This window comes from Dipodomys ordii, unplaced genomic scaffold (genome assembly GCF_000151885.1).
Source record: "Dipodomys ordii isolate 6190 unplaced genomic scaffold, Dord_2.0 Scaffold31, whole genome shotgun sequence".
Taxonomy (NCBI): domain Eukaryota; kingdom Metazoa; phylum Chordata; class Mammalia; order Rodentia; family Heteromyidae; genus Dipodomys; species Dipodomys ordii.
The window spans coordinates 5,092,355-5,119,964 of NW_012267247.1; the positions used below are offsets into that span (position 1 = coordinate 5,092,355).

The window sequence follows — 27,610 nt, forward strand, 5'->3', positions numbered from 1 at the left end:
ACGCCAGTTCTGAGATTTCTTAGGCAGGGACTATCTCAAGGAAACCACCTTCTCTGGCCATGGAAAGGGAGAGCCCACTGCCTAAAACTGCTGAGTGTCACCAGTGGGTTGGACTTCGTAGGCAAAGGATTGTGCATATGTCTGCAGAACTGGGGACCCGTCATCTGTCTGAATTACCACGAATGGGTGGTTAATCAAGTAAGCTGAGTGAAAAATCCTTCATTTTCCCCAGCAGGGGTAGGCCCACTGAAAAGTCATCCCTTTGGGTTGAGGCACAAACTTCCTAACTTGCACAAGCATCGCGCGAATACTAACTACTTCCCCTGCCCTAGGTGAGGAATAGAGGTGGATACCACCCCGCCATGCAGCACCATTGCTGAGGCCTTCCTAGGCCAGCTCCTGCGCACAACCTGGCCCCTGCCAGACATGTGAATCTCCCCTACACTCTGTCCAGGTGTCTGGCGAGGGGTGGGATTTCTTTCCTAGTCCGGATGAATCCCAACCCAGGGACCCAGGCAGGTGAGAGCTGGCGTCCTAGACCACAACCCAGGGTGGGGTGGAGTCCATGCGTCCCACTCTGTCCTGCCTGCGGGTCTGCGGGCTAGTCAGTGCCATCCACCAATTCGCACAGCATATTCTCCAAAGCGGTGATGCGCTCCTCCTGTGCCTGCACCCTTTCTCGTAGGGCCTTAATCTCCTCCAGCAGCGTCTCCAGGGTGTGTTGCTATTGGGCGTGAAGGACAGAGGCCAGGTCAGAGGATTATGAGGATATGCAGACTGAGTCTGGGTACAGAGGGTCAAGATCTCACCGACAGGGGGGCGTCACTAGCGGATTGGCTACGGCGGGGGCCGGAGGGGGGTCGCACATCCAGGATGTTGCGCTTGGTGACCCGGAGCTCGCGGTGCTTGGGGGGCACGTAGCCATCCTTCAATGAAATGAGCACAGGCTCAGCATCTTGACCTGCTAGCCATTCATCTGCTTCCAAGGCTGGCTCTGGGCCTGGAGTGTCCGGGTATAGATCGTCCTGGAACAGGTCTGACTGCGGAAGTGGATGAACAGGCAGACTCCTGTGAGCTGGGGCGCCAAGCCTGCCGCAGTCCCTTCCTCCTCGGGCCCCGACCCATCCTCACCTTGCGGGGCACAGTCATAACGATGGGTTCACACTTTCGTTCGTGCAGCTTGTAGAACCTGAAAGGAAATGGTGCTCAGCACCCTAGAAGATGCTACTTCCTCCTCTCATCATAGCCCAGGGGTTGGAGGCCAACACTTGCTTAGTTTTACCACATGCATTGATCTTTACATTCACGATCAGTCCCTAAGGCAAAACACTTCTCAATGTGTGTCATCAAAGAATGTCAGCCTAATGTGGCTGGTACTTCAAAAAGAAAAAAGAAAAAAAAGATTTCATCCCACCTCAATCTTTTCTTTTCCAAAGCCCTGTGTCTTTGGGGAAACCCCAAAGGTCAAGAAAGACCTGACATGAATATGGGATGGAGGCATGCATGCAGGAGGGACCAAGGCTGCTGACCGGGCAATCTCGCACTTGCTGACATCCAGCCCCCGCTTGGGCATGAAACCCATGCCGCGCTGCGGCTCTTTGCTGCTGAATGTGTTCAGGTAATGCACGAAAGGTGGTTCGTCGGTAATTTCAAAGTACCGGATACTGCTGTCACCCTGCAAAACCAGTCCATTCAGAGGGTCCAGGCTGCGCCCTCACATCTCTATCCTGCTTCATTCTCCCGCCTGGCCTTGAGCAGCGCACCTTGCCACACAGGTAGACGATGCTGGAGTCTGGATCATAGAAGGGCAGTAGGACTCCGTTGCTTGTGTCCATCTCCTGCAGTGCCACTGGCTCCTCGAAGTTGTTCTGCCCGGGCACAGGAGGTGTCATCTGCCCTGCTTATCCCTTTGGAATCCCCTCTACTTCCTGCCTGCCCCAAATTCCATGCGTACACAGGGGGCAGCTCTTTTGAGAGCGACAGGTTCCTCCCTTAGACATGTCACCCCAGCACATTGTCCACTTGTCCACCACCCACTTGTTCCCCACCCCCCCCCTCCCCTGTGCTGCTGCATGCAATCACCGCAAACCACCCCCAGGGACTCGGCATCACCAGGTGGAGGCGCCAGCGCGAACTCCTTCAGGCGACGCAGCAAAACCCGGCAGAGGGGGATGGGTGTGGAGATGGCAGGCGCTGCGGAGGTAGCAGCAGCCTCCAGCCCTGTCCAGGTGGGCACGCCCTGGGGGGGGGCGCTTGGCCCCTCTCCCGTGATGCCAGTCCCCGGGGCACACACCCCCAAGCCTCCAGCTGTGTTACCGGGTCCCACAGGCCCAGCTCTCGCTGGCTCATGCGGGTGAATCCCGTGGTGAAGATATGGCCCTGGCGCGTGAAGACAGCCCGCATGGGCCTCATCCCCTCGTGGGCCGCAAACCTCTCCTGGGGGAGGGGGAGAAGGGAGGGGCATCACCCAACTGTCTGGGGAACAATGGAGGGCTGAGCAACCCGTGTGCTGTCTGGGAAACTGGGGTGGAGACAGGGAGATATTAAAGGGTCCTACAGATTCACTGCGGATGTTTTGGGCGGGGGTGGGGTGGGGAAGGGGAGGCAATGGCTGGCCTCTGGCCTGGAGAACATCTGGGCCAAGACGCACGGCGGTCCACAGACCCCAAGCCCTCAAGCGCCCTCATAGGCCGATCCCTAGAGCAGGTGAGGTCGTCTGGCTTCTCCTCTCTGGTGTCCTGGGTGCGGGTCACGGCCCTCGGGGAGGGCGCTCCTGGCCGACCCAGCGAAGGAAGGAGGAAGCGAGCGAGCGAGCGCGCCTGGCGCGGCCTGGCCTACCGGGTCCCAGAGCGCGACTTGCCGCTCACTCATCCTGCTGAAGCCGGTGCTGAGCAGCTTCCCGTCTGCGGTGAAGACCGCCCGCAGCGGGCGGGCGCCCTCGTGAGGCCGGGCTCGCTCCTGCTCACGGGGTGAGTGGGTTAGAGCGGCCGCCTCCTGCCGCTCCACCCACGCGCGCTCCACGCAGACATGCTCGTGCTCGGCACCCCAGGTTAGACTGATGGCGAGTCAAGCCAGGGCTTGACTCCTCCCAGAACACTCAGCTGGGGTTGCCCAGCCCCGCCCAGCGGGGTCAACAAGAGCGGGAAGCCCGCCAACCAGTGGTCAGACCCTAAACCCAGGAGGATGGCGCTGGATGCCCTCTGAGAGGAGAGGGTCCGGGAGCTCAGTTTTCATGCAGGTTCTGATGGGAGACGGAATTTCCAGGGTCTCCCCTCCACCATCTCAAAGCAAACAGACCTCTCTGCTTCAGGAGAGGTGAAAGGAGAGGAAAGGAGGTGAGGGGAGAGGATGCTCAGGGAGGGAAACGAGCAGGGCAGAGAATTGTAGGCTGGAGACTTTTTCTTAGGGCTGGGATTGGGGTTGCAGAGACTTGTGTCGAGCCAAGACTGAGCTCTGGAGTAGGAATAGGACTGGTGAAAGCTGGACCAGGGGTTCTGCTGGCTGTGGTATATGGAGTGCTAGCAGCTGGTCACCAGGGAAGGGCTTGTAGGCAGTGGTTAGGTACTCACCGCCACCACTTGGCCTTTCCGAGGATCGATGATGCGCAGAGTCTTGTCCTTGCAGGTGGTGGCTAGCAGGGTGCCGTTGTTGTTCCAGCAAACACTGTGGATGAGGTCCGGATGCAGGTCCTCCAGGCTCAGCAGCACCTCTCCAGTGCCCACATTCCAGATGATGATCACATTATCACCACCTATCCAGAGTGGCCAGATATGGTCACCTGGGCCCCGCCTTTGCCACCCCCACCTTCGTCTGCAGTAGAGACCTTCCCTAAGCTCTCATACCTGCACTAAGCAGGACATTCCTGGCAATAGGATGCCAGGAGAGGATGCCCACTCGCTTGGAGTGGCCTTCAAGTGTGATAATAGGTTCTGTAATGTTGCGCACAGGAGTGTAGTCTGGGATCTGCCACACCTGGATGGGACAAAAAGGCAAAGTGTATGTAGGATAAGGAACCAGCTCTTTATTCCTCTCTACCCTCCATCTCTACTCCTTAGCTCTACTGGCTCTCTCAAGTGGTAAGGATCAAATACAGGGCAAGATCTAGTAGTGTCTGCCTAGGGCAGAAGCAGCTAGGAACCAGAGGAGGCACGGCCAGCTCTCCAGAGACCTTCCCATTCACTCCAGCAGGCATTGTCCCCCTGCTCTTTGGGCCCCAAGTTATCCATGGCTATAATTAGTCCTTAGCAGTGGATCCTGGGAGGGAATAGGCATGGAGTTAAAAATAACCTGGTTAATGGGCAGGGCAGGTCAGGACTCTGGGACTTTATTTCCTAGCACTTTGCTCAGCACAGGTGAGACAGCTGTGCATATTTATTCTACCCAACTTTAACAGCATCCACCTGGCTCCTACCATGATGGTGGTGTCATCCGAGGCACTGGCGATAACATTGTCATTGTGGGGGCACCAGTCGATGTCCAACACAGGGGCAGTGTGTCCAGTAACCAGTGGGTAGTTCTTATCCACTCGTCCTGTCTGGAAGGATCAGAGAGGGAGAGATGGAGCCACGCTCCTGTGTGTCATCTCTGTGTGTGTGTGAGTGTGTGTGTGCACGCGCGCCCTCACACTACAGATCTAACCCAGGGCCTCACACATACTAGCATTCTGCCATTGAGCTACATTCACTCATTCATCCTGTGTTTTTGAAATGGAGAGTAGGTTTGTTATGTATCAATTAAATATGTCTTCTGTTTGCAGACATGACTCTTAACCTCTAACCCCAAAGTTTTAACCCCAAAGTTTACTCTGAGTGTGTTTAAAGGAAGAAAGTTGAAATAATTTCTATTAGGGAATCTGAGAAGCAAGCCAGGGCCCACAATAAGAGTCTAGTAAAGAATCCAGATAAACTTTCACTCTAGTGCTTTTGAAAAGACATGTATATGGAAAAGGCTTTTCTTTTTCCTTCCTTCCTTCCTTCCTTCCTTTCTTTCTTTCTTTCTTTCTTTCTTTCTTTCTTTCTTTCTTTCTTTCTTTCTTTCTTTCTTTGACAGGGGCTCTCTCTGTAGCTAACCTCAAACTTGTAATCCTCCTGCTATCGCCTCCCAAGTACTAGGACTATGGCTGTCCACCACAGTCCATGTCCATGTGAGAAGACTGTTCTTGAACCTGTCTGTGGAAAGCCTCTAGTGGAAGAAACCAATATGAGGCAAAACTCAATACTAACCAACTCCAGCAAGTCTCTCTTTTGTCACTGGCTTTACCTTGGAAGCACAGAAATAGGAAATCCTAAAGCCTATTATTCCTTAGTAGGGGCTGAGAATTCAACTCTTTGGGTCTTCATTGACTGCTTGTAGAGGCTCTGAGGCCTTTGCAGGGACTGGCATTGATGTAGATCAGGCAGTAGGGGAGAAGGGTAGCCAGGAAGCATTGAAATGGCAGTCATACTCAGGGAGGAGGTGGCTCTAGCTGAAATTTGAGCCTTGGGGATGCAGTCTCTGGATAGTGTCTGCATTGTCCTGGGTGAGTCACAGGCTATTGTCAGGTCTTTTCTTGACCTTGCTACTGTGCCTCTCCCCCGCCCTTTCCCCAGTAGAGGGGCCAGAATCCCAGTCAAGGTCAAACCTTTGGGTGTCCATCCTGGGTGTAGAGTCTTCAGGTTGCTTTATAAAAGTGACAGTCATTGCCTGCCCCCCTTCCCTAGGGCAGGGAGGGCTCTGGTCTTAAATGTTATGTCTTTGCCCTTTACTCTCATTCTACTCCATTGCCAGAACCAAAGTGGGAGGAGTCAGGAATGCTTTGGATAGAGTCTGACTCTGTTCTTAAGTGTGCTGCTCTAGGATGTGATTTAATCAAATAAGCATCCAGAGCTGAGGAAGGAGGATCTCCAGCCCCAAAACATGAGGGATTGTGATTTTAGGAGAGACAGGGACAGAATCCCGCTAAATCTTCATTCTGCTGCATCTTGACCATCCCTATTACCCAATTCCCATGCAGATCCCTACTAGAAGCAAGGTGCTGCATAGAGGTGGAGGGCCTAGGTCACAGTGGTCACAGTGACAATGCTGCTTAGGATGGGGTAAGGGACCATCCCCACTGGTCCTGGAGGGCTTCAGGAATAGGGGGCAGCCAATCCACACAAAGTGCCCTCCTATCTGATGAATAGGCCCAGGTGAAAATTTAGGCTGCTGTCAGGAGTCCCCAGGGTCCCCGCACCAGTGCCCTCCCACTTATTTACCTCCCATCATCCTCTACCTTGGCCAAAGGCAGGACAATGAAGGCACCACCACCTCCAGCCTCCACAATAATAGCCAGGAATTTGGGGTTCACAGCACAGAAGGAGCTGTCCCATGTGACCTTGGACACCCGGATGTCCTCATAGGCCTGGTCGGCCTTTGCTGCCTGGCCAAACACATGGCGGAATTTGCTCTGCCGAACCACACGTCGGCTCATCGCTGGGGTAGAGATACAGGATCTCAGTTGCCCAGAAGTGCCTTTGGTCCTTAGTCCTGTGAGCTGTGGGAGGGAGAAGGAGTGGAAGAGGTGGCCAGTTAGAAGGGTTATCTAGCCAGAACAGGAACTTTCTTCAAGATAAAGTATGAGATAGTTTTGGCAGGCGCTGGTGGCTCACGCCTGTAATCCTAGCTACTCAGGAGGCTGAGATCTGAGGATTACAGTTCAAAGCCAGCCTGGGCAGGAAAAGCTGTGAGACGCTTATCTCCAATAAACCACTAGAAAACTGGAAGTAACTCTGTGGCTCAAGTGGTAGAGCACTCACCTTGAGCTGAAGAGCTGAGGGACAGGGCCCAGGCCCAGAGTTTAAGCCCCACAATCCCCCCCCCACACACATAGAGTATGAGACAGTTTTTTGTCACCTATCAAATGCTGTTAAATGTGAACTCAGAGTTCAGATTTAGGCCTGAACTCTTCTTATAGACCCATGCTGAGGGCAATGAAGCCTGGCAAGTAGAATGCTCCCTGAAGACAGAATGATTTGGGAGGAATCTCAATACCAGTTCCCTTTCCACTTGTGGCCTTGGATGATCATCTCTTTAAATAGTGGTTTTATCTCCTAGAGGCACCCTGACTAGAATCAGAGGCTTTGGGCATTGGATCTTAGCTCAAGGCCAGTTACTTGGTTAAAACTGCAGCCTCCAAGATCCTATCTTTTTCTAACAAATTTGCCATAGGAGAAGTTCCTCCTGTTAGCTAACCTGAGCTGGCTACCGTTCTCATCAGTTCCCTCCTACACTTTTTTTGGGAGGGGCGGGGTAAGGAGGGGTGGAGACTCATCATAAGGTGAATTCTCTTCTTCCATTTAGCCCTACACTGGTTTTCCAAAAGGCCCGAGCCATTATGGTCTTTGGACTTTTTGCACACCAAACTTTTAAGTCCAGCTTCTCTATTGGGCACTCTGTCTTCGCTTGGGTCTGTCTCTTAGTAAACTCTTCTGTAGGTGGGGGTCCTTGATCTAGGGGTCATGACCAGAATTTCAGGGTTGGGGAGGGAGGGTGAAGTGCCTTTTCTAAAGGAGTCAGGGCCTGAGCGAGGTCTGCTACTCTCTTCCAGACCCAATTCTTCCAAAGGTACAAGAGTGTCTGCCCCTCCCCAGCCCCAGTCATCCCCAGTGCCCTTCAAGCAGCTTCTGCGGCCCCAGGCCTGAGGCCCGGCCTCCCCGCACCCTCCTCAGGCCTCCTGTCCCAGCACTGCGTTCTTGGGACACGAGGTGTCTGCGCGCACCGGCCAGCCGCTGTCCGGCCAAATATAGACATCAAGTCCGTCCTGCCCCGACTGAATTTGGTGGCGCGGGGGAGGGGGCGCAGACCTCGGGTCCCTGGGGAGTCGGCGTCCGCTCCGCTGGCTGCGGTGGCGGCGTGTGCGTGTGCGTGTGGATGTGCGTGTGGGGGGGGTACCTGGTCCTAGGGCGGACGGGAGGACGCTCACGCTGCGACTTCTCTGCGGAGCGGCCTGGGGATACGCTGGGGGATGAGGAAGGCGTCAGGGCACCGGACGGCTTTCTCTGGGTGTCCAGGGCGTCTGGGGGCCCGGGTGTTGACTGCACGCTCCGGCCACTGCCTGCGGCTGTCCAGCGCCGCGCTCCGCTGCAGTCCCAGCTGCCGCTGCCATCAACTGTAGGGGGCGGGGCCTCCACAGGGGCGTGGCCAGGGCCAACGAGGCCCCGCCCTATCCAGCGGCGGGGGTGGGGTGGGGTGGGGTGGGGTGGGGTGGGGGAGCCCAAACTTCCCCTCTCCCCTCCAGCGCCCCCGCCCACAGTCTAAGGGGCTGGGTAAATCGTCAAAAGTATGTGTGCGCGGGGTTGCGCGCACCCCGTCCTTCTCTCGGGTGCCTCCAGGGCAGCCTGGGGAGGCCCAGGTTCCCCGGCGCGTAGGGAGGCCCGGAGACTGAGAGCCGGCGAGGGGGGCGCGTGCCCCTAGAGCCGGCGGCCGCGCGGGATCAGGTGCCTTCGCGCCGCATTCCTGCCGCAATCGCGCTCCCAATTTAGCTCGTCTGGGTTGCAGGGCTGCACGGCCAGGCACCTCTGGGAGGAGGCCCCCGAAGATGCTCTGAGGGAACATCTCAGCCATTGGATGAGGGCTTTGGGTGGCCCACAAGGGGCCGTGAATGCCAGTTATTATTAATAGCAAAAGCGATCATTTGAGAACCTAAACGCCAGTACTGTGACGGGCGTTCCACCCTATGAGAGGACTCACCAAGGAGGGCAGAAAGTAGCTGAGACTCCTGGGAGGGGAGGAAAGTGAACCCACCAGCATGACCTTCCTTTTCCCCTCCCTTCCCTTTCTCTCCCCCCCCCCCTTCCCCAGCACCAGGTTCAGAGGGAAGAGAAGAGACTGGCATAAAGTCTTTAGCCACATTTTAGGGGTTAGAGCAGCTAGATGCTTAGCCCAACTCCTAGTATCTTCTGGGCCTTGATTAAGATGGTACCTGTTTGTCCAAGGGAGAGGTCCCAAAGACCAACAGATCCTGAATATTGTTCAAGGTCAAGGGGATTTAAAAAAAGTAACCTGATCAAAATACAGTGAAGAACAGTCAGTAGTTAGTTGCTGAACACTGATTTCTTCTCTTCTTATGGCAAGGTCCTGGAGGATAAAGTAGGGACAATCACTACTTCCCAGTTTCCAGGGCAAACCTGGAACAGGACACAACCTTCTGGAGGGCACAGACTATCCCTGAGGAAAAGGTGGAAGGAAGATAGTAGGAACCATTGAGGTCCCATATGTCAGGCTCCTTTGCTTCTCAGGAAGAGTCCAGGGAAAACAGAAGCAGAAATTGCTAGATGGTGCTCCAGATATGGCATAGGGGTCTCCATGATGGGGTGTTTTTATTTTTTTAAACCTTAAAACATTCCAGGGGGGCTGGGCACTGGTGGCTCACGCCTGTAATCCTAGCTACTCAAGAGGCTGAGGTCTGAGGATCGCAGTTCAAAGTCAGCCCAGGCAAGAAAGTCCATGAGACCCTTATCTCCAATAAACCACCGGAAAACCTGAAGTGGTGCTGTGGCTCAAGAGGTAGAGCTCTAGCCTTGAGCTGAAGAGCTGAGGGACAGGGCCCAGAGTTCAAGCCCCACAACTGACAAAAACAAAAACAAAAACCACAAAAAAGGTTCCAGGGGGGAAAAACTCCAGTGATTCACTTACCTTTTATAATAATTCACACTTACCACAAGTAAGGCACTACTCCAGGGGCTTCACACATATTAATCACATTCTGATAATAAATTCCAGAGATGAATAGCTACCTCTTTTTACAGATGAGGAAACTGAGATAAAATGAAGTAGTTTACCCATCCCTTAACTGGTGGTCAGTGAGGCTGAGATTTTTGCTCCAGGATCTGGCTTCTACTACTTCTTGAAAGACAGTGATGCTGTTTCACAAATGTGATAAAATGCCACTTCATCTCAAGTTGTGCTGTGTCACACAAAGGATTGCTTGCATTAATTAGAAAACAGGTTCCATTCCTGACTTAGTCAACTATTTTTGCAGTTTTCTGGGATGTAAAATGAAGACAAGGTCAAGTTGTTTCTAATTTCCTCACTGGTTGGCAAAAGAGAGATTTAACCTTTTGTCTTATACACTGAAATGGTACTCCCTCCCCTTCCCTCAACTATAAAGATGTGGGACTGGAGCCACTGGTGCCACTGTAATCCTAGTCACTGAGAAGGCTGAGATTTGAGGATCAAAGCCACTTCAGACAAATTCTCAAGACTTTTAATCTCCAGTCTTGAGCTAAAAAAGCTAAACAAGAGTACAAGGTCCTGAGTTCAAGTCCTAGTAGTGGCACTGATAGAAAAAAATAAGATGAAGCTGGGTGCCGGTAGCTTGCACCTGTAAATCTTAAGATACTTAGGAGGCTGAGATCTGAGAATTGTTGATAAAAGCCAGGAGAGTCCACAAAGACTCTTATCTCCAACACCCACCCACCCACTCACCCCCACACACACATACAAAATTTAGAAATGGAGCTGTGAGGGCTGGGAAGGTTGCTCAGTGGTAGAGTGTTTGCCTTGCATGCATGAAGCCCTGGGTTCGATTCCTCAGCACCAGATAAGCAGAAAAAGCTGGAAGTGGTGTTGGGGCTCAAGTGGTAGAGCGCTAGCCTTGAGCTGAAGAGCTGAGGGACAGCGCCCAGGCCCAGCGTTCAAGCCCCATGACCGACAAAAGAAAAAAAATGGAGCTGTGGTTCAAGTGGTTGAGCACAAGCCTTGAGCATACCACCCAGGCCCAAAGTTCAAGCCCCAGGAATAGCAAAAAAAAAAAAAAAATGAAGTGTGGGATCAGGAAATTGGAATTCTAGTTCATCTAGCCTTTAGTTCCATCATCTGGGAAGAGGGCTAGGGACTTGAAGGTCTAGCCACCAGGCCTGCCAGAGCTTGGGTGGAGTTAAGGATGAAGAACCTATCAGGTGAAGAAGCCACTTGTGTTTGGTGCCTTAAAACTTTTAGCTGGGCTCTGAACTGCATGCAACCCAATTTCAATTCATGAAGCCATTTTCTGGTAGAGGAGACCTGGTAACTTAGTAATAATTTGGTCCGCTTGCTTTAGCTAGAAAGCCAAGACTAAACTTTGTTAGGGACTCCAGAACTCTTAGAATATTTTATGAAATGACCATACCTTCACCATGTACTCCCTTTAGGGACTTAAAACAAATAGCTCATCCCACTGATTCAGAGCCGGGCGCTGGTAGTTCTTGCCTGTAATCCTACTCAGGAGGCTGAGATCTGAGGATCACGGTTCAAAGCCAGCCCGGGCAGGAAAAGTCCGAGAGACTCTTATCTCCAAGAAACCACTCAGAAAACCAGAAGTGGTGCTATGGCTTAAATGGTAGAGTGTTAGTTAGCCTTGAGCTGAAATGCTGAAGGACAGCGCCCAGGCCCAGAGTTCAAGCCCCATGACCAACCAAAAAAAAAAGAAAAAGTATTTTTCTTTTTGAAGCATGAGCAGATTTGACAGTTGAGGAAATGATTGTCTCTAGGTAGTAGTGCTCTTATATATGAATAGCATCATTAAACATCTCACAATGGAAAAGTGGGTGGACCCTGGGTTGGAAAAGTCGAAGTGGGGACTCAGGCTCCAGTTCATTTGTCAGAACTGTTCTTTGGCTATTTGTCCCTCCGGTACCACATCATAGATTCTCTTTTACTGGTGGGAGAGAATGGAAGCTTTTACTTCTTTGGAAATTCATGCACCCTTTCAGTGAGCTGAGGTGCCCTGCACTGAAAGCTTGCTAATTCTATTTCACTAATGTCCAGAGAGGTCACTCACCCACCAATTTCAGTCTCTGCTAGGTCACTGCAGCTGTTCCAGATCAGTCACTTTGCACCACAGATGGTAGAGGAATTTTGGTCTTTTTGCTAATTTATTCTCTTAACATTCAGGTGGCAACTTTGGCAAATGCCTCTTTGACCACACAAGTTCCCGAACCCCACTGGGGCTTGAACGCTGTCCCTCAGCTCTTCAGTTTAAGGCTAGCCCTCTACCACTTGAACCACAGCACCACTTCTGGCTTTTTCTGCTTATGTGGTGCTGAGGAATCAAACCCAGGGCCTCATGCATGCAAGGCAAGCAAGCACTCTACCACTGAGCCACCTTCCCAGCCCCTGGAATAATTTTTAGTGATTCTATCTCCTCTCCAGTTTTTTTTTTTTTGTTGTTGTTGTTGTTTTACTTTGTGAAGATAGAAGGTTCTATCTTTCCTATAGAGTTCTTCAGGGTGTGCTTGGTTGGGATCTGTTATCATTGCTCTCCTCTTCTAACCCTTCCACCTTTTCCAGTACCCCTCCCCCTTTGTTGTTTTTAAAGAAACACACATTTCGTCTTCAAAATAAAAATTTATTCAATCTGTAACAAGAACATTGAATCTGCACATTTGCGCACAAGTTCACATTTAAAAACAGCGGAGCACATCAGTAATAAAAAAACTCTATGATACAAGTGGAACATCCCAACCACCAGGAAGATTAAGGAAGGAGATGAGACCACTCTATATTCTGCTTCAAATGCCTCGAAAAGGCCCCAGAGATTCCAGGGAGCACCTGCTTTAGTTAATAAAATGTGAGCATAAAAGTTTGGGTAGCCTGGGGGGCAAAGGTAACAGTCAGTGGGAGAGTCTTCTGGACTTGTTTTTCATGTTTAGAACAAGTCCTACAAAATAAAGTTAAAAAATAAAAGAAAAAAGAAAAGGCACCTTTAGCTATGCCAAGCAAATCAAAAGCCAACAAAGCATAAAACCCAAACAATTCCAGGTGGGCTTATTGATTAGGAGGCATTTCAGGGTCAGTTCCCCAGTTTTCAGTTTGGGTCGTCAGCTTGAGTTAAGCACTGGGTACAACTCTGCATGCATACACAGGACGCGGCCACCAGCATCTCTTGAGGACACGATGGCAGTACCAGTCCTATACCTCTTGGGAGAATCTTCAAGCTGATAAGGATGATTCCAGTTTAGAAATCTTTTCCTAGATCTCTGGGGCATTGAGAAGATGAGGCTGGTTCTTTTTTCATAGCTGAAGCTAGGCCCAGCTATCCTCCACTTCCAGGCTGAAAAAAAATTACAGAAGCACCTTGCAACAGCTCAGCATGGCGTCAAGGGACCTCAATCACTGGGAGGAAGGAGTGTGCAGCTTCCATCTTTGGAAGCAGGCCTTTTCCTAATACAGGTATGTTGGATGAGTTGAGGCCACAAATACACTTATGTCTAATACATGCTTTGATCTTGTAGTTCAGAAGGGAAAAAGTCCACAATGAAGTTGGATGATGCTGAAAACTAAATTTCATCTTATCTACCATCAAAAAAGGAAAATTAAACAAAACATACTACCCATTCACCATTTTGACCATCACTATTAAGATACACCACCACTTAGGAAGTTATGACTGTTGGAAGAGATACAGGATACAGATGGTAGTCAGCTCCAGGCTTTACCCACGTATCCACAAGGGCTGACATTATGGCATTGCTCTGAGTGAGGACTCACAGGACAGCCAGGGCCTGAGTGCCTGGAGGACTGAGTGGCCAATGAGATGATGCATATTTTAATACTCACAATGTAAACAAAGTATCAATAAATTGTCTGAAAAAGCCAAAAATGGCTTTATTTGAAAATGCCCTTAAAATTGACTCTTTGCATAATGCTTAGGAAAATAAAAACCCCAAAACCCAACAGTTACTTCCACAAAACATCTTTACTCAACTAGATCACTTCACAACTGAAAAATTTCAGGTTTACCCAAAATTTGGGGCCCATGAACAGGAGGGGACCTCAGAGCCCAGGCTGTCATCCTCAGGCTGTCCCTGGAGTTCTTGTTAGTTTCCCAAATGAGGAAATACCATTTGGGACAAAGGTACAGAACGAGGAAAACATTAAAGAGCTTGCTAAGGCTGAGATGCTAGGAATGATCCCAAAACATGTTTAGATAGAATTTGAATGGCAACTAAAAGGGGGAGAGATGATCACTACCTTACTACAGTACTAGGTGTCTACTATAGCACATACTACTGCTAAGTGTTTCTGAAAATTAAGATGCAATGGGGTTTCTCTCTTACTGATCAGGTAACCATCCAAGTACAGCTCTAATCCATGTGCTCTGGGGCTTTTACCCTGTGCACTGAAATGTCACAACTTTTGTATGCACGTGTCCAGTTGTGCAAGCATGCACACACAAACATTCCCCCCAAGTTACTGAGATACTATAGTGATTTAAAAAAAAGAAAGAAAAAGAAGTCCTGAGCAAGAGGACAAACACTAGACAAGAGGTCAAAGTTTTCCTGCTCAGCACTGTTAATTTGCCAAACCTGATGGCCTTTTCATGAACAGAAGAGAGAAACAGACCACCTGAAATTATAAAAAAAAAACTTTGGAGAGACTGCAAAGTCCTTTATGCAGTTCATTATATGCACTTATCCTCAACATTTACTCAGCTATGTACATCACTCATGAACACCCAAATGTGGGTGTTTAGAGGCTGGCAAGACCCCTTGGCATGGCTGGATCATAAACTCTGTAAAGATGTTTATTTAGGCAGGTAAGTTAAATGGTAAAAAAATGGAATAATAAAAAAGGCAGGCAGAGCAAGACTTTCTTCCATTCTTTAAAAGAGTAGCTTGGGTTTTAAATTTTTTCCTCACAGCATTAGGGGGTTTCCTCTCAGTCTCTATTGTATGAGCACTAAACACTGGAAGGTGAGAAGAGGGAATAGTGTCCTGTTGTTGATACTGCTTGCAGTTGGTTAATGTGTGGGACACTGATGCCACTCAACCACCATTCAAATCCTTTCCTGCCCATCCTTGCCATACTTTCTTGTCCTCTTTCCAACAAACTGGTAGTGGGAGTTCCTCCACAAGACAGCATGCTTTAGATGGATGAGCCCTGGAATTGATCACTCTGTCTCACAAATCTACTTGAACTGGTATAAATCACCTAACAAAAACCTTAACAGCACATGAATATCCAGTAACCACAACGCACCGATATTTAAGGAAACTACAGAAAGGCTGGCACAGGTACACATGACTACACGACCATACACTTTTTAGCAGGGGTTCCTGTCCAACCTGCCTCCTGGAAGTGATATCAGACCCTTGTAGATTCTATATGGTAAATGGATCCATTTGCTCTGAAACACTTGCTTTAAAAGGTGGCCTGGGTCCACTTTTTTTCTGTATTTTCTATTTGCACTCCAAACCCTGGCCTCTGACATCACGTTGACAGTCTGTACATCCATCTTTTTCTCTCATTGCTATGATGAATCAAAACGCTAAGTCTCACATTTGTACTCAGCCAATCCTCAACAATGTGGACATCAACCAAAGAAGACAGGAAGCAAATTTGCAACCTCTTCAGTTTTGATGAGCTATGTTGGGAGTTTCATTCCAGGCTAAATTTGTTTTCTGTAAGCAGCTCAAAGTGGCTTGCTTATGGCAGGCGCTCCTGTGTTAAGGATCTTCACAACAGCAGCAAAGCAAAGGTATCCTAAATGGACTCATTATGGGTGTTTACTCTTGGCTGAGGACTCCTCAGTGGCCTCTCAGTCTTCATTAGGAGCTTCTACCCTAGGGAGCGCGCATGTGCACACAAAAATGCACGTACGCAACTCCCTGGCTGTGCTTCAGCTACTGGCAAATGACATCTCAAACACAAATCAGTCTTCAGCTATGCTGTGATCTAATGGGAATGGAGCTGGAGGTTAGAAGTCTCTTTAAACAATTAAAACTGCCATCATATGCTGTGCAGATTCCTACCAACAACTATCAGTTTTATTTCTGGTGTTTCTGTGTGTTTTCCAGGTGCAAGTCCTTCTTACAAAAAAAAAAAAGGGCCCACAATATCAACAACAAAACATTAAGAAAGTGACATTATATACATAAATACTGTGTATAAACTTTAGTGAAATGACAAACTTTCCAGGAAAAGAAAAAAAACCATATCAAAAAAAATTACGTCAAGTGTTAACAGTGAGAATGTAGAAAACTTTGCATTCAATGGAGGTTATGATATATAATGTAACAATTCAAATATAACCCATGAAATTAAAAAAATGGGCAGGATGGGCAAACAGCAAGGGGGAGGAAAATAAATTGGGAAAAATGTGGCCATAAACTCAGAAGACCTACAGAATTATTCAAGTAATGGAAGGGTTAAAACCCTACATAGTTAGCCTTTGTAACAAGAACACTTGAACTTTTGATTGCTGTTTTCCAAACCAGTCCCCCTGTGTTTTAGTTGGAGGCTGCTGCAAGTCACATGTCAGCAAAGTCGGATAGATGACCACCTGTGTGCATCCTGCAACTCAGGAAGTATTGGGTAGCAGCCAATCTGTCAGGTTTCAATTGGGGTTCCTTTTAATTAATTTTTTTCTTAGGGGAAAAAGTATATGCTTGATAAATTTATAAAAGCAGCCACATTATCTAGAACACTCTAGAACACCAGAAGCAAGCAAAGTAGAGCCAGGGCTGGTGGAGCATGCCTGTAATACCAGTACTTGGGGGGTGGAGGCTAGCCTGAGCTACACAGTAAGACCCTGTCTAAAAAAAACAAAGTGGAACCCTTCCCATCTTAAGAAGTCCCAGAACGAGGCCTGGAGATGAAGGCTGAGAACACCGACTTCCCAGCTACCCTTCAGCCCATTCAATGCCTCAGGCTTGGGGAACATTTCCATTTCTCAGCTTCAGTGCCACCCTTCCCATCTGCTTTCTTCCCTCAATAAAATTAAAATCAAGCATGCTTTTTCTCAGAGGGCAAAATGAAGAGCAGGTGGCAGTTGATTGAAAAACAGCAATTTGCCTTTGATAAAGGTGTTCTTTGAAAAATGTTTTTTTTTTTGAGGTTTGAATTTTTTAAAAATGAAGAGTGATAACGGTCTTGCCATCTAAGTCAATCTGTCTCTCTCTCTCTCTGTACACACGTGCACACACACACACACACACACACACACACACACACACACACAGAAAAACCCAAACCCTGCATGTGCCAGGAACAGTAAAATGACAGAAATATTATAAAATTAACCAATAAAGTGCATGTTCCTTACATATTACACCTGCCCCTTTTACAAACATTTTTCTTAGAAAATCACATGTATAGGCTCAGAATCACATGGTGTTATAGAAGGGGTTGGTTGTCCGTTTTTTATCATTTGCCCTTTTCAGTCTCCTAAGGGGGTGAGTTCTGCCATGTTGCTGACGGGGTGCCACGGCCAGCCCTGGAGCTGAGCCTGCGCACTGCAGTTCCTGGGTCTGGAGCAAAGGAAGGCCTCCTTCAGAATTAGTCAATTCTGGCCCTGCCCTGGGGAGCAAACACTGCTGACTGTAACCAAATTCTTTGGCATACTGCACAAGGGGCCTCTCCACTGGCTTGCTCTGTGCAATACACTCTGATGTTCTGAGTTGCTCTACAAAATACTTGGTAGGCTCTGGGTTCTGAGGGGCACCTGCGTTTTCTGGGGGCTCCTGGGCCTCTATGGCATGCATGCCTGAGTCTGTTCTGATGAAGGGCTGAAGCAGTTTGAGATGAGTGGATTCAGAGGAGAGGGGCTCTCTCTCTGGTAAACAGTCTTTACAAAGGTCCAGGTAACCTAACTTGGCGAGGGAGGCTGAGCGCCTCATTTGGGATGGTTTGGTTAGCCCTGTCTGGAAAACCACTCTAGATTCAATTTCTTTAGCACGCTCCTTCACCACACCAGGGATGTGGCTGAGACCCTTTACATTTTCACTAGAGCTATGTGGGAGGTGACAGGCTATAAGTGATGAATCCAGTTTTTTCTGTAACTCCCCAACATTGTCACTGAATTTGCTAATTAAACTTAGATCTTCACTACTTGACTGGGAGCCCCTGTGTAGCATTTCATTGCCACTGGAGGCAGGGCTCCTTTGGCTTTCTTGCCAGTTAAGCTGCTCTGCAGAGGGCTCACTGTCTGTGGTGCTGCTTTGTTCTGTGCAGCCTTCCAGGTGAACCATGGTCTGGGGATGCAGGTAATCCATGCTGGCAGGTGGTATGTGGGTTGTATGACTGACAAAAGGTGCTATTGTCTCTAAGGTTGTAGATGGGCTACTGCCCGGGTCTTCAGGGCTTCTCAGCATGAAGGTCAAGTCAGTGGGCCTGTCATACTCAGGAGAGGAAGAATGAGGCAGAGGTAGCAATTGGGAGTGCAGAGAAACCTGGTTGGGGTCTAAAGTTCTGTTCAGATTTTCATCCAGGGCACAGAGCATAGTGATTGACTTCTCTACCTTCACTTTCCTTAGTCCTTGCTCCTCCTCTTCTTCTCTGGAGGCTGTTTCACCCCCTAGTCCTGTATGATCAACTGATGTAACTGTGTGGGTATACTCAATGATTTCTATCCTTTTTGGAAGGGGCATAGGGATGGCTTGTGTTTCAGATGCTTGGTGAGAAATCACAGTCCTATGCTCCTTCAGGACTCCATCCTGTTTTGTTCTAGTATCTGACCCTGGGAACTCTTGAGGAGAAGGGAAGGGGTGATACTCGGGAAGCTGGGGAGCTGGAACAATGGCATTGTGTTCACAATGGGATAGTAAGCTAGCTTCAGACCCACCGCATTTCCCTTTGCCCTTGCTCATCTCTCGTTCCTTAGGGGCAAATGAGTATTCTGAGATGACTTCATCATTTTTCCCTTTCGGTGCTAGGTCTGCCATAGAAGAATCATTTTTAGAATTCTTGCGAGTAGACAATGAGGTACACACAGGGCTAGTACCATGGTGCTCCTGCTCCTGTCGTAAGCGCTCTTCAAACTCTAGGGTGGCTCTCCTCACAGATCCAGGGCACCATTTGGCACCAGGATGCATCCCTGGGCCCCAGAGTTCATGTTCCCCTTCAGCTAGGTTCTCTTCTTCCAAGTCTGCCATGGCTGAGTGTATGGTTAGGCAGCCTTCTGGGTTGTACTTCCCTGAGTCTTTGTCTAGTCCAGGCTGGGCTGTGTAGTAACTCTCATCCTGCTCCACATGTCCAGGCTTGTTTTCAGGGCTCTGGGCTCTCTCAAGGGGCAGCTCATGGATGGTGTTCTTCTTTGGTGTATGGCATGGGTTGGACAGGATGTCTCCTCCTTTCAGTGGAATCTGTCCAACTCCTTGACTGATAGACTCAATTTCGGTGACAATTTCTTTGACTGAAATTGCATTTTCTGAGTGAGATTGCATGAAGATATCTGGGCTGACCAGTTCTGAGATTGCCTGAGAAGAGAAAGTAGCAAGATGAGCATGGAAAATTGTAGCTTATCTGAAAGTGTTCTGCTTCTTCATTCTCTGATCCAAGACAATCTATTTAGCTATGAGAACACAGTCAAGGTCCAGGATCATACTGCCCCCTATTTTGTCAGGCAATAAGGAAAAGGACAGAGAATAAAAAAATTCACCGTAAGTCATAAAACTGCTTACTAAATTTTCTGGTCTGTTCATTTAGACAGAATTCTAATCTAGTACCTTGCTCTAAAATAAACAGCACATGGCTTTGGAGTCACTTAGAATCCATATTTTCCTAGTTCTCAGCTTTCAGGACTCAGGTCATGCTGAGGTAATGAGACCTTTCTCTTCTGACTGATCAACTTCCAGTTCAATCCTAACCTGCTCAGGGTGAAGGCCCAAAGCTTAGTGGCCAGCTCGGGTATGCCTAACATGAAACAGGGCAAGATGGATGTGGCTGTTGTCTGATCTCTGATTTGGAGACCCACTGCTCTCTTCTCTCTAGCTTTTTTCATCCATATCCTTCCATTGCTTCTCCAAGTAGCAGCTTCTCAGAACATAAAAGAGCAGAAGAAAACACTGTCTGACCACATAATCCCTAAATTTCACATGGGAAATTTATTCACCCACATGCTTCAGCACACTTAGAAATAATCACTCTTTAACAACTTAACCAGTTCAAAACTCTTGAGCTAGTATTGGAGCTTGCTCTCCTCACTTGGCTTTTTTGTGTAGGGCTGGTGCTGTACCACTTGAATCATACTGGCTTTCTGCTGGTTAATCAGAGATAAGAGTCCTACCGGGCTGGCTTTGAATTGTGATCCTGAGACCTCAGCGTCTTCAGTAGTTAGGAGTGCCACCAATTCCTGGCAAAAGCACTTTTTTTTTCTGTGTGTGCCAGTAGTGGTGGTGCTTTTCCTTCCAGTTCAAAACTGATGGATGATAATGTCAGCTGAGTACTAAGTGGCTCATGCCTGTGATCCTAGCTACTCAGGAAGCTGAGATCTGAGGATCACAATTCAAAGCCAGCTTGGGCAGTAAAGACTGTGAGACTCTTACCTTCAATTAACAGTCCCTCCCTCCCCCAACACACACACACACACACACACAACAAAGCTGGTAGCAGAGCTATGGCTCAAGTGGTAGAGGGCTAGCCTTGAGCAAAACAGCTCAGGGATGGGCTAGGAATGTGGCTTAGTGGTAGAGTGCTTGCCTAGCACACATAAAGCCCTGGGTTTGATTCCTTAGTACCACATAAACAGAAAAAGCCAGAAGCGATGCTGTGGCTTAAGTGGAGAGCACTAGTATTGAGCACAGAGAGGATCATGGACAGATCCCAGGCCCTGAGTTCAAGACCCAGGACCAGCAAAAAAAAGAAAAAAAGCTCAGGGACAGTGCTGGAACCTGAGTTTGTGCCCAAGGACTGGCAACAACTATAACAACAAAGAACAAGATCCAAAGAAAATTAGCCAATGCAAAATCAGGTCTTATTAGTATGATTATCCATTTTGTTAACATTTTAAAATAAAACTTTTAAGTATTTTCCTAGGAATCAATCTGGTTTGAATTGTAATACAAACTAACAAGGTCAGTTTTGACTCTAGGGGGAAATTTGTCAGAACATCAGGTAGAGGTGGACTTGCCAAGACTGGAGAGAAGCCACAGCAGGCCTGATGTATGCAGGGATCTTGGAGAGAGTACTCATATGACCAAGGATACTGAAGGAAGGCTATTTCTGTAATTCCTACTGCACTGTTTAATACAAAAGAAGAGCTCAAGCATTCTGACTTCCCAGCAGAAACAAAACAGTATTAGCTTTTGGGGAAGGAAGGAGTCAGAAGAAGCAGTCAGAAGAGTTGCCTTGTGCTGGTTACTTAAGCTGGTAGCTCATACCTCTAATTATGGCTACTCAGAAGGCTGAGATCTGAGGACTTTGGTTCAAACCCAGCTGGAGCAGGAAAGTCTGTGAGACTCCTCTACTTAATAACAAGAGTAACAAGCTTGAAGTGGAGCTGTGGCTTAAATGGTAGAGCATTAGCTTTGAGCAAAAAAGTTCAGGAACCACATGGTAGCATATACCTGTAATCCTAGCAATTGGGAGTCTGAGACAGGAGGATTATAAATTTGAGGCCAGGTTGAGTTACATAGCAAGACTGTCTCAAAAAACAGAAAAACAGAGGCTGGGAAGGTACCTCAGGGGTAGAGTGCTTGCCTTGCATGCATGAGGCCCTAGGTTCTATTCCTCAGCACCACATAAACAGAAAAAGCAGGAAGTGGCGCTGTGGCTCAAGTGGTAGAGCACTAGCCTTGAGCTGAAGAGTTGAGGGACAGCGCCCAGGCCCAGAGTTCAGGCCCATAACCCACCAAAACAAAACTGAAAAACGTTTTTTTTTTGTGTGTGTGTGTTTATCTGGGCTTGAACTCAAGGCCTGAGCACTCTCTAGCTTTTTTGTTCAAGGCTAGTATTCTACTATTTGCGCCAGTTTCATTTCCAGCTTTTTGGTGGCTAACTGGAGACAAATGTCTGATTGAGTTTCCTGCCTGGGCTGGCTTAGAACTACAACCCTCAGATCTCAACCTCCTGAGCAGCTTGGATTAGAGGTGTGAGTCACCAGTGCCCAGCTCAGAAAAACTTTTTTTTTTTTTAATGATATATACTATTTTTTCCCTGGTTTGAGGTGGCACTTAGGAATCTTAGGATTGTTTTTCTTTCTTTCTTTTCCTTCCTTCCTCCCTCCCTTCCTTTCCTTTCCTTTTTTTGGAGTCAGTCCTGGGGCTTGAACTCAGGGCCTGGGCATTATCCCTGAGCTTCTTTTGCACAACACTAGCACTCTATTTTTTTTTTTTGTCGGTTGTGGGGCTTGAACTCTGGGCCTGGGCGCTGTCCCTCAGCTCTTCAGCTCAAGGGGAGCGCTCTACCACTTGAGCTACAGCACCACTTCCGGTTTTCTGGTGGTTTATTGGAGATAGGAGTCTCACGGTCTCTCCTGTCCGGGCTGGCTTTGAACCGCTATCCTCAGATCTCAGCCTCCTGAGTAGCTAGGATTACAGGCATGAGCCACCAGCGCCCGGCAACACTAGCACTCTATTGAGCCACAGCACCACTTCCAGCTTTTTCTGTTTATGTGGTATTGAGGAATTGAACCCAGGGCTTCATGCATTCTAGGCAAGTAGTCTACCACTAATCCACATTCCTAGTCCCCAGGAATCTTAGGAAATCTGTCTGCTTTTAAATTCATTTCCTTAAACTAACCCTTTATTCTTGAGTGCCACAGGGCTGGAGATGAAGAATTCAAAAACATAATTAGTAGCAAGAACTCATATGAGAATAAGTTGCTACTCCAACAATTATTTAGAAATGTGGATTTTCTGACTCAAAAAGAGTTTCCCAAACAAATCCAACATTCTCAGGGAGACAGAGGTCTCAACTCAGCCTCTGAATCCTGGTGAGATTTGATCTGAACTGCTGTGGTCTACAGAGGTGATCTTGTTAGCCCATATATATATATATATATACACACACACACACACATATATATGTGTGTATGTGTATGAGTGTGTGTATATACATATATGTGCATAATTTAAAAAATATTCAAAGATAGAAATATTTTAAATAAAAAGTATTTGAAAATATTTAAAACCTAAGTTTTCAAGAAATATCTCAGCCAGACTGAAGACTGCCTCCCTAAATCTTCATTGATGTCAAAGATAAAGTCAAGACTGGAGTATAGCTTAGTGGTATAATGCTTACTGAGCATGTGTGAGGCATTAGTCTGAACTCAAGCACTACAGATGAAAAAAAGGAAGTCAACAGAACACTATATAATAGTTTGTCTTTGGTTTTTACCTTTGACTGTTCCTCATCCACTGAAGATTCTTCAGACACATGCGGAGTATTACTCAAAGAGCTGCTTTTCTGGTCATCAGCAGTCACTTCAGAAGGGACTACTTCTACCATTGACAGCCGACAGCCTTCACTCCTGCCTCCACTAAGCTCCTCCATCCTTGAGTGAGAAAAAGATCGAGACCGGGTTTCTTGAGAGAGTTCTACAAACTTCTCCAGGGCACTAAAAAAATCAATGCGATCTGTACTGAAATCTGAGATTTCAGCCTGGCAACTGGTTTGGGGGCTAGGTGACTCAGGATCAGGGGACATGGGGAGGTCTTTAAGTCGAGACGTCAACTCTTCCATCGGCAGTAAGTGGACGTTCATGTCTGCTTTCAGTGCATCTGTCTCCAAATCTTCCACTGTTAAGTCTGGGAACTTGTTGACCATTTCTGGGGCCTGTCCAGGTTGGATTAAGGCTTTGGATGCATGGCAGTTGTCAAGAGGGAATTTTGATTCACTGAGACAACATCCTGATGAGCATCCATTGATGTCATTTAAGTTTAATTCATCTTCAATCTGTCCAGCATGAAATTCCCTAGAAGTGAACTCCAAGCAGATCATTCTTTCTTTGGTACACAGACCTTTCTGATTTGCATCTTGTGGGACCACATGTTCCACAAAGACAGGAGGTATGGATGGGTGATTCTCCAAGGTTTTCACCTCTGCAATCTGGTCTGCTGAGGTGGTGATCTCCTTCTTGTTGAGTTCCAGCCCAGGTTTGCAGATGGGTTCATGGTGGTCTGAGAGGTCGCTATCTGAATGGGATCTCCAGAGCTTGTTATGCCGCTGTTTGCTATGGAGGATATACACAGGAAACATCTTATTCTACTTTGTTATAAACAGTTAACTTCCTAGGAAAATCCCCCCACCCTCTTTTGTGCTAATACTGGTGTTTGAACTCAGGGCCTTGTTCACTGGTGGCTTTTTTATTCACAGCTGGTACTCTACCACTTCAGCCACACCCAAGTTGTTTTTTTGCTGTTTAATTGGAGACAAGAGTTTCATATGATTCCCAGACTGGCTTTAAAGTGTGATCTAGACTCTTAAGTAGCTAGAATTACAGGCATGAGCCATTTGTGGCCAGTGACAAACTTAAATCTTAACCTGAAAAATGCTTTGGTACTGCTCAAAGGGGCAATGCAATAAACATTTCAAAAGATGCTTTTAATATTAAAAAAACAAAAGCAAAGTGAGACAATAGTAACAATAAATTCATTAGCCTGGATTTTTTTTGTCAGTTGTGGGGCTTGAACTCAGGACCTGGGTGCTGTCCCTGAGCTTTTTGTTCAAGGCTAGCACTCTTCTACTTTGAGCCACAGCTCCACTTTCAGGTTTTGGGTGGTTAATTGGAGATAAGGGTCTCCTGGGCTTTCCTGCCCTGGGTGGCTTTGAACTATGATCCTCAGATCTCAGCCTTCTAAGTAGCTAGGATTATAAGTGTGAGCCCAGTGAGCCTGGATTTTTTTTAACCTATCAGACTGACAGAAGCTAAAACTGTTGGTAACAGCCACTGTTGATAATAATATGGCCAAGTGACCAAGTAAGCTAGCTGTCTCATATACTGTGGGTAGGAGAGTAAAATGCAGACTTTTTTTTTGCTAAGTCATGGGGCCTGAACTCTAGCCTGGCTGGGCATTATCCTTCAGCTCTTCAGCTCAAGGCTAGTACTCTACCTTGAGTCACAGCACCATGTCTGCCTTTTTTTCATTAATAGTGGTGCTGAGGAATCAAACCCAGGGCCTCATGTATGCAAGGCAAGCATTCTACCATCTTCCCAGCTTTAGACTTTTTTTTGGTTGGTCGTAGGGCTTGAACTCTGGGCCTGGGTGCTGTCCCTCAGCTCTTCAACTCAAGGCTTTCACCCTACCACTTGAGCCACAGCGCTACTTCTGGTTTTCTGGGTGGTTTATTGGAGATAAGAGTCTCACAGACTTTCCTGCCCAGGCTGGCTTTGAACCTTGATCCTCAGATCTCAGCCTCCTGAATAGCTAGGATTATAGGTGTGAGCCACTGGTACCCTGCGAAATGTAGACTTTTTAATTGTCAAATCTGACAATAGCTCTCCAAATCTAACCCTTTAACAAGCAGGTTTTTCTTGGAGAAATACTGTAACTATGCAACTATGTAAATACCAGAATATTTATCATGTTATGATACTGAAAAATTAGATACTGAAAAATAATTTAACTAAATTCTAGTCTTTAAAAACTACTATGAGGTTATTTAGTCATGTTTTTTAGTGGAATGATGTCCAATGTGTACTATTAATGAAAAAGTATATTGAACATATTTGGAATGGTCAGTTTCCAAATTGCTGATCTTTCAAGGAAGACAGAAATCTTGCTGGGGAAGGTTATTACTTAGTATATTCCATGTTTGTGGAATATACTGGGCACTGGGCACTGTACCTAAATGTTTGTGTGCAAGGCTAAGTAAAGCTCTACCACTTGAGCAACAGCTCCACTTGTGGCTTTTTGGTGTTGAATTTGAGGTAAGAATCTCATGGACTTTCTCAGCCTCCTGAATAGCTACAATTGTAGGCACAAGTCACCAGCACCTAGCAAGATTAATTTTTAATTAAAAGAAAGAGCATGTTTAATAATTAGAATGAGAAAAATATCTCAAATCAAAACAATATACCAATCATACAAGGGAAATACTCTATTGGAGCTTATTACCAACTGCTTGTAATTGGGAATGAAGAACTTTAGTATGATTTGTGGCTATTGTGGAGGTGTGAGGAGGATGGTGATCACTCTTGAATTAGAAAACAAAGGTAGGAAAAAAAAAGAAAACAAAGGTAGGGCAAGTAAATTTGGACAATGGTTTCTACAGAATGAAAAGATGGGTATAGGCTGGGAAGGTGGCTCAGTGGTAGAGCACTTGCCTTGCATGTCTGAGGTCCTGGGTTCGATTCCTCAGCACCACATAAGCAAAAAGAAAAAAGCCAGAAGTGGTGCTGTGGCTCAAGTGGTAGAGTGCTAGCCTTGAGCTGAAGAGCTGAGGGACAGCACCCAGGCCCAGAGTTCAGGCCCCACGACTGGACTCCCCCCCCCAAAAAAAGAAAAATGGGCATAAAATACAGGCCATTTTTCATAAGGATGTTAGGTCTCCTTTTACCCACCTGTTTTCCAAGTACTGGTAGACAAAAGGAGGCCTTCTCTTCCATCCCTCAAAACTACTGCATCTCCATCTTTTGGTTACTTTATGAAGAGAAAATCTGAGGTGGGAATGAGTCTGTGGCTCATTTCAAACACATACTCACAGGAAGCACAATTCCCAAAACATGGGCCCTAAAGAGAAAGCTGGCTGTGTTATTAGTGACCAGAGACAAGGTCACTAAGGTGTTTGGGTGGGGTGCGGTCTCATGACTTCCAAGCCAATGAACAGTTACCTAATTGCTGGGCCTAAAACAATTTTCCTCAGGCTCAGGGCCACACCCGGCACTGCTGAGTCATACCCTGTACTAATGTGACCCCATTTCTTCTTAATTCTGCACCTGTTCTCAGTTCCCCATCTGTCTGCTGCTAGCATGGGGGCCCTCTCAGATTCTTGTCTAGAGGGGTGCTTTCTTAAGTAGGGAGCAGACTGTTTATGAAGACAAGCTGTAATCAATTAGCTAGGGTTTTCACCTTTTCCAAGCTGCAAGGACTGCAGTCACCCCTAGGAGGAGACAACCTATCACACATCAAGCAAGTAGGTGGCTGGGAAGAGAGACTGCCTGGGCCTAAATTATGAAAAACCAAAGCCAGTGTGCTTCCTTTTTAAGATTCTTCTTTTATGTCCATACATACCTACATATGACCCTGTTCCCTAACTTCTTTGTCACTTTTCAGTGAGGTTGCTGAGAACTGCACTAGCTCTTCTTGCTACTGTGACTGGGCTAGACAACTGAGAAGGCAACTATTCTCCTTCTAATAATATAAAGAGCAGCCTGATTTTATCAATCAACAGGCAAATGATAAGTTCCCATGATCCCAAGAGTCCTACAAAGTATAGCTTTTCAAAAAATGTCTTCAAATCATTCATTAGTTAAGAGGGAATGAGAGACTGAAATTTTGCTAATGAGCATAAACACTGTATGTTTCAGAAGTAGCTCACCTCACTAATATGCTGCTCAGGAGGGATTTCCTTCTCTTGGTGGGATATGTGGGAAGGGGGAGATAATCACCAGAAAGCCCCACTGGGTGGGGCTCTGGAATCAAACTGGAACCCACTAAGAATAATGAAGGAGAAGTTCCAGCCTAAAGATGGTCTGAGGCTACTATCTTTTCCATTTTTGCAAATAGACCTGCAAGGAGAGTAGTAGGCAGCTCTCCCATAGAGTCCAGTCATTTCTATTGCTGCTAAAGCACTACTACTTCGGGCTGGGAAGGTGGCTCAGTGGTAGAGCACTTGCCTTGCACAATGCATGAAGACTTGGGTTCAATTCCTCAAAAAAAAAAAAAAAAGCCAAAAGTGGTGCTATGGCTCAAGTGGTAGAGCGCTAGCCTTGAAGAGCTGAGGGACAGCACCT

At 47.3% G+C, this 27,610-nt stretch overlaps 2 protein-coding genes across 3 annotated transcripts in view; both read right to left on the reverse strand.

The window, feature by feature from the left end:
* Positions 1-601: 601 nt before the first annotated feature.
* On the reverse strand, positions 602-6,521 carry Coro6 (coronin 6). Of its 2 annotated transcripts, none has more exons than XM_013016407.1 (10): positions 6,251-6,521; positions 4,412-4,534; positions 3,843-3,972; positions 3,570-3,751; positions 2,317-2,436; positions 1,764-1,868; positions 1,530-1,675; positions 1,132-1,189; positions 810-1,040; positions 602-724 (listed from the first exon to the last, which is right to left on the reverse strand). In XM_013016407.1, the coding sequence occupies exons 1-10, from the start codon at positions 6,446-6,448 to the stop codon at positions 602-604; spliced, it is 1,416 nt and encodes a 471-aa protein (XP_012871861.1). In that variant the 5' UTR covers positions 6,449-6,521. The 2 variants fall into 2 exon arrangements, with proteins under 2 accessions (XP_012871861.1, XP_012871860.1); XM_013016406.1 differs by lacking the exon at positions 2,317-2,436 and adding an exon at positions 2,839-2,958 and having other exon boundaries at positions 6,251-6,448.
* A 10,298-nt stretch (positions 6,522-16,819) lies between these two features.
* Positions 16,820-27,610, reverse strand: part of Ssh2 (slingshot protein phosphatase 2) — a 123,954-nt gene continuing 113,163 nt past the window's right edge. The window contains exons 12-13 of the mRNA XM_013016296.1: positions 23,053-23,887; positions 16,820-19,193 (exon numbers count right to left, since the gene is read on the reverse strand). Coding sequence (XP_012871750.1) covers positions 17,103-19,193; positions 23,053-23,887 — 2,926 coding nt within the window. The 3' untranslated portion in view covers positions 16,820-17,102. The remainder of the gene's footprint in view (positions 19,194-23,052; positions 23,888-27,610) is intronic.

Excerpts from the sequence above, each read along its gene's own strand:
- Coro6 (XM_013016407.1), bottom strand. The coding sequence starts at position 6,448 with ATGAGCCGACGTGTGGTTCGGCAGAGCAAATTCCGCCATGTGTTTGGC. Across the intron at positions 2,437-3,569 it reads GGAAAGGCCAAGTGGTGGCG|GAGAGGTTTGCGGCCCACGA; the intron begins GTGAGTACCTAA and ends CCCCTCCCCCAG. Across the intron at positions 1,869-2,316 it reads AGCTGGGCCTGTGGGACCCG|AACAACTTCGAGGAGCCAGT; the intron begins GTAACACAGCTG and ends GTGCCCGGGCAG.